The 6,249-nt window shown below is 50.8% G+C and overlaps 1 protein-coding gene across 1 annotated transcript; it reads left to right on the top strand.

Annotated features, from left to right (window-relative positions):
* The first annotated feature begins 1,930 nt into the window (after window positions 1-1,930).
* Window positions 1,931-6,009, top strand: panx2 (pannexin 2). The gene is made up of 5 exons (XM_008290987.1): window positions 1,931-2,159; window positions 3,447-4,561; window positions 4,869-5,004; window positions 5,399-5,584; window positions 5,690-6,009. The coding sequence occupies exons 1-5, from the start codon at window positions 1,931-1,933 to the stop codon at window positions 6,007-6,009; spliced, it is 1,986 nt and encodes a 661-aa protein (XP_008289209.1).
* Window positions 6,010-6,249: the final 240 nt, after the last annotated feature.

Raw genomic sequence — 6,249 nt, 5'->3', positions numbered from 1 at the left:
TCCGCCGCTCAGGTGCTGAAGCGGCTCGTCATCTGCAGGCAGCTGCAAATCACTGCAATGCAATGTCTCTGGTAGGAAGTGTTGTCCTCCCACTGTCCTGGAGCTGTCAGGAGAAGCAGCATCCAGCCCAACAGTGAGCGAACCAGGACATGATCTTCTCTAACGCAGTGCTCCTCTGTTGTGTTCCCTTTGCTCTGACCAGTGAGGATTCCTACTTTCTATCTTCTTCAGCTTCCTCATTTTATGAACAAAGATTGTATTTGTGGACTGCTGTCTGATCAGAACCCCTCCAGTGTCTGAGAACAAGTGTCATCTCCATCCTGAAAGTTCTTTCCCTCCTCAGCCATGATCTGATTAATAATGAATGAACAGGGCTCCTCTCTCCTTCAGCTCCTGTGCTGGAGCTCAGCTCCATCTCTCTGTAGCCGGTCTGCACCGGTCATAGCCAAGCGCGATGCTGTAGTAGCCCAGGAATGTGGGATTCCCTCTCTAAACACTGGTAGCATCGCCCCACTGAGGGGCATAATCTGTGGGACTGGACCGGTGCCATGGCTCACAGGCGGCAGTGCAGCCCTCCACAGTGTGCTGCTGCGCCTTTAAATCTAAATTATGCAAACTTTACTTCTCTGATCTTCTCTGAGACAGTCTTTGAGGGTGTAGATGAAGGTGTGTGGAGAGCCGAGGAGCAGCTCCATGATGTCATCATTAACATGTGCAACCTTGAATGTTGTTCGCTGGTTCAAAGGAATGCTCTCCTAAGCGTCCCCTTTACTCATGAAACCGCAGAGATGCAAGGTGTCCTCTCCAGCTGTGGAGCAGGAGGATGAGCTGTGTTGTTGGTAAAATGAGAGGGAAGTGCAGAGGGAGTAATGGTGAGAGGAGGAAGGAGAGCCAGGCGATGAGAGTGGTTGATGGGAAGGGGTGATGTACTCCTCACGAAGGACATCCACATAACCTTCAGGTGAAATGCAGCAGGCGCTGATGCCCCTGCACGTTACGGTACTGTACATGCTAATGCATATATTGGCTCCTAACAGCAGCCCACTGATGTCACTGTACAGTGTCTGGGTTCACCTGACATGCTTGTGTGAACACGCTGTTCCACCGGATAATGACCAGCGGCGGGTCCAGCGGGAGGCTGTTCGTTTCCTCAAGACAAATAGAACATGTGTGGAACTCAGAGTGAATTGTGCTGGTAATCAGGTTGACGTTAGCGGAGCGCCCAGAGCATACATTTGCCCTTTAGTGTCCTTGCTGGATCAAAGGCAAACCCCCCTCAGATGTCACCACGTTCACACACTTCACCGGTCAGAGAGGGCGGCTCAGTCGTCCTCAGACACATGACTGCATTATGAAGGCGATGGATGGAAGAGGTGCGGGACACTTTGGATTCAGACTGGGGCTCTTTTGCTACACATTCCTGATCCATAGTTTGTTCCCACAGAATGACATCTTGCACCTCACTGGTGTAGAAAAGCACACGCTGTACTGCCCCTAACTGCTCGTCTGTTTGTTTTCCAGGAAAGGACCAAAGCAACTCCTCGGCCTACAGTCACTCTCCGTAGGGATCCCAAGGACACCTCCTAAACTCAGCTCATTCCTCAACCTGCCACGCAGAGTGTGGACGGAGGCCAGACACGGTAGAGACGGGGCACAACACAGGCATGCACACCGAGGAGGCTGAGTGAGGAACATTATGTCTCTTCTCCGACCAGGGAGAAGCTAGAAGAGTCTGAGCCCTGCAGACCACACAGTATGAGCCGCTGCCTCCCCACACATGGTGACAGAGTCTGGCCACGTTCCTGCGCCTGCATGCGGGTGTATGTGTGTCTCACACTGCTTTGAGAGCATCAAACTACAGCAGGGAGCATCCGGTCTCCTCTGGAGCCCAGACGGGGGTGTTGTATAGTGTGCGTCGTTTGTGTTCCGGATGCAGAACATCCTTGATCAGAATTTAGACATGGCCACAGCTCTACTCGCAGGCGAGAAGCTGAAGGAGCTGATCCTGCCGGGCTCCTCCCAGGATGAGAAGGGTGGCGCTCTGGCGGGCCTCATGGTGCAGCTCAAACTGGAGCTGCCTTTTGATCGTGTTGTCACTATAGGGACGGTCATCATCCCCATCCTGCTGGTCACCCTCGTCTTCACCAGGAACTTTGCAGGTGAGACACTCCACCACTAGAGGGGGTCACTGCCAAAGCTACACCAACACAGCAGCTGTTTGTCCTCACATCATTTCAGAACCGTTTGTGACAGACTCCAACATAAGTCCATACGGGGTTTTGTTCCTTTAAAAACACGGAAAATCCACACATCTCAAAGTTCATTAGTTCCACATTCAGGGCTTTTGTGTCCTGTAATCAAAAAGACATTAAAGTAGATAATGAGGCAGACAGGAGGAGGGAGCAGCGCATGAGGAGCAGAAACAGCTAGAAACGCTGGAGAGGAAGGAAACGGCAGAGCTATGAGGGATGATGGGACAGACTGTGGGGCAGCGAGCGAGGACGGTGTTTGGTTAGAAGGCAGAGTGGAAGCAGTGAATCGGAGGGATGTTAGTTCATTGCTGAGTCAGCCTCTCTGCAGCATTTAACCAGCTGGGACTGAGCATTTAACTCCAGCAGCACAACAATGTGGGAGTCCAGACAAGTGTAGCTCCTCACAACAGCAGCGCCTTGCTTTATGTCATCATAACGTCACGTGCAACGTAATAGAATAAATGTTCATTTTGAAACTGAATCTTTTTAGAAAAATCATAATAAAGCTTAAATAAAGACGTGTCTGTGCTACTCGCTGCAAACTGAGCAACGTAGACTTGCTCATAATGGACACAGAAGTGATAGACTTTCACAGTAAAGGCTGTTCTCACCTCCTCTGTCTGAGCCTGGAAGACGTCTCTCATTTCAGAGTCGGATCAGAGACACGCAGCGCTCTGAGCCGAGCAGATGAATGATCCAAAAGATGCTCAGAGATACAGTTCTCATTAAGATGAGAACGATACCAGATGTTTCCTAGAAAGTGTAAACGGGTGACTGAAAGCTGTATTTATTGGAATGCGAGTCCCAGTTTAACCAACATTTTGGGCATGATTTCCAGGACGAGCATTAAAGTTGCTGTGGAAGTTGTCTGTTTCACACATCTGCAGCATTCACAGGGCGATGCAGGTTCTCGTCTCACTCATAACACTAACATGCATTTTCAGATATTTCAGGTATGTTTGGCTTTTTCCACGTTCAGATAAGTGGAGCAGATTGTTACACCGTGCCTGTTTGTCCAACGTCTCGCGTGGTGTTTACTCAACCGGCCACATCCTGCCAATAAAGTCTGAGAACAAAATGATGCAACTGATCATGAGCCCCAGACTGCAGCGCTCCTCTGTCAGCTCTTATATGAATGACGTTATGAGCTATCATATGAGAAATGTCTACACTCATTCTTTCTGTTTTCCTCAGAGGAGTCCATATACTGTTACACACCACACAACTTCACCCGAGACCAGGCACTGTATGCGAGAGGCTACTGCTGGACAGAGCTCCGTGATGCTGCGCCCGGAGTGGAGGCTCACCTTTGGCCTTCACTGTTTGAGCACAAGTTCCTGCCCTACGCCCTGCTGGCCTTCGCTGGAATCATGTACATTCCCGCTCTGGGCTGGGAGTTCCTTGCCTCTACGCGGCTCACTTCAGAGCTAAATTTCCTGCTTCAAGAGATTGATAACTGCTATCATCGAGCTGCTGAGGGCCGAGCCCCAAAGATCGAGAAGCAGATCCAGTCCAAAGGACCTGGCATCACTGAGCGAGAGAGGAGGGAGATCATAGAGAACGCGGAGAAGGAGAAGAGCCCCGAGCAGAACCTGTTTGAGAAATATTTGGAGAGACGAGGCCAGAGTAACTTTCTGGCTAAGCTCTACCTGGCACGCCACCTGGCAATCATCTGTCTCAGTTCCATCCCCATTTCCTACCTGAGCGCCTACTACGCCCGCCAAAGGCAGAATGAGTTCACCTGTGCGCTAGGTGAGCCCCCAGACATCAGCAGCTATCCAGAGCTGAAGCTCAGGGTCAACTGTAAGCTGCCTGCCGTGCAGCTGCAGCGCATCATGGCAGCGGTGGACATCGCTCTGCTCTGCACCATGAACCTCATCATCCTGGTGAATTTGCTGCATCTGTTTGTGGTGCGCAAGTCCAACTTTGTTTTCGACAAACTGCACAAAGTCGGTATTAAAACGCGGCGGCGCTGGCAGAAGTCTCAGTTCTGCGATATTAACATCCTGGCCATGTTCTGCAATGAGAACAGGGACCACATCAAGTCCCTCAACCGGCTGGACTTCATCACCAATGAGAGCGACCTCATGTACGACAACGTGGTCCGGCAGCTGTTGGCTGCGCTTGCACAATCCAACCACGATGCGACGCCCACTGTGAGGGACTCCGGGATACAAACGCTCGATCCCAACATGGATCCTTCTGATCTGGCTGTAGGAGAGATGGGAGGGGAGCCGCTGGTCATCAAAAGACCCCGAAAGAAGATGAAGTGGATGCCGTCCTCCAACCCTCTCCCTCAGTCCTTTAAGGTAAGACCAGCTGCAGTTCAGCATCTGTCTGACATTACTGAATCAAACTGAACCATGTAAACTGGCTGTCATCTAAAAACAGAATCATACTGAGTGTAAGAACCTGTTCACTGGAGCACACTGATCAAAACCTGAGGAACATTAACTCCTGATGAGAGCCTCTTTCTCTGAAGAGGCAGCCGCTCTCATTTCAGGCTTCCACAACATGCAGAGCACTAATGCTGCTTTAACGTTTGCCTTTGCCCACCTGAACTGCAATTTAACCTGTAGTATAATGACCTGCTTCTGTTTCCTGTCCATTGTGAAGGAACCCCTAACCCTGACTCGCCTGGAAAACAACGCCAAGCCTGAAAAACCCAAACCGCTCAGACGCAAAACAGTGGCAGACAGTTTTATTGCACCACTTCTGGACAGCAAAAGCACACAGCATCCTGCAACAAAAGGTAGGCAGTGCTCTGATCAATACTGTTATATTCTAATAGATGACTGTGTGTGGTGGGACAGGGATCGCTGGTACTGACAGCAGCACACCACATTGTTTACCTCACTTTTAGAGACAGCAGCAAACTGTTTTGGTTCATCTTCGTCTCTTTTATCTTGTCGCTATCGATGCAACAGGCAGCTCTCTTCAGCAAAGCAGCACCAGCTTGTGAAATTAGCAGAGAGCTGAGCTGCAGGTGTTTGTCTCAGGAGCTGGTGAACCAAACCAGAAACTAAAGAAGCTGAACAAAGCCTGATGTTGTGAGCAGAAAATCAGTTGAGAGAGTTTCTAGTCCTAACCCTGCTACTGCAATAGTCCACCTCCCTTTCAGTCAGACTTTCTACTTTTAATTGCAGATCTAAGTGGGATGGAGAAAAAGCACACGCGCAACTTCTCTCTGGACGTCCACCCGTACATGCTGACGATCCGTAAGCCCAAAGTGGAGGCCACAATCACAGAGCCTCTACCCTCAGAGCACAACATGGATGCAGTGTACCTCGAAGGCACGCACACTATTGTTCATGTGTCTGGTGCCATTACAGGTAGGCCTCATTACACCTACGCTCTGCAGCAAATCCCATTTCCCTTAACTGTGCCTTTAACAGCGTCTTCCTGCAGCTGACTGTCTGGTGTTTGGTATTCTTTAGAGACCAAGGTGTGCTCTCCAGAGTCAACCAACACTGCCTTTTCTACCGTGACCCTGCCCACCACTACCTACGTGAACGGAGTGAGCCCCAACCCTCCCTCCAGCGAGGACGCCCTCAGTCCCAAGTCCTCCCCTCCGCAAGCGGAGCCCCTCGCCCAGCCGGAGAACCCCGAGTCTCAGCCGCCGCCCCTGACCAGAGCCCCCACACACCAGCTGCTGAGCATACGCCACACTCTGTTTGAGGAAGAAGAGGATGAAGAGAGCAGAAGGGGCCGGCTGGCAGAGAGACCGGGGGAGCTCATCGCCGCTGGAGAATGTTGAAGAAGAAGAAGAGGACTGAGATCACTTCCCCTGACACTGCACTCGAACGCACACGACCCTCACGTGGATCACCTCCGACCAACAGCCGCCTCTACTCTTTGAATAAACGTCTGTGATGGGTGGATTAGGCTGACGTGACTAGCGAGAAAACTCCCTGTGAAAAAAAAAGATCGACAGAAGAAGCAAAACTGAACCTTTAAGAGGACAAAAAGACAGACACGCGTTTGCAAGTGTTGACCA

This window comes from Stegastes partitus, unplaced genomic scaffold (assembly GCF_000690725.1).
Source record: "Stegastes partitus isolate 25-593 unplaced genomic scaffold, Stegastes_partitus-1.0.2 Scaffold707, whole genome shotgun sequence".
In the NCBI taxonomy this organism is placed as follows: Eukaryota; Metazoa; Chordata; class Actinopteri; family Pomacentridae; genus Stegastes; species Stegastes partitus.
Note: the sequence above shows the minus strand (reverse complement) of the source record. Positions and strands in the feature narration are given on the sequence as shown.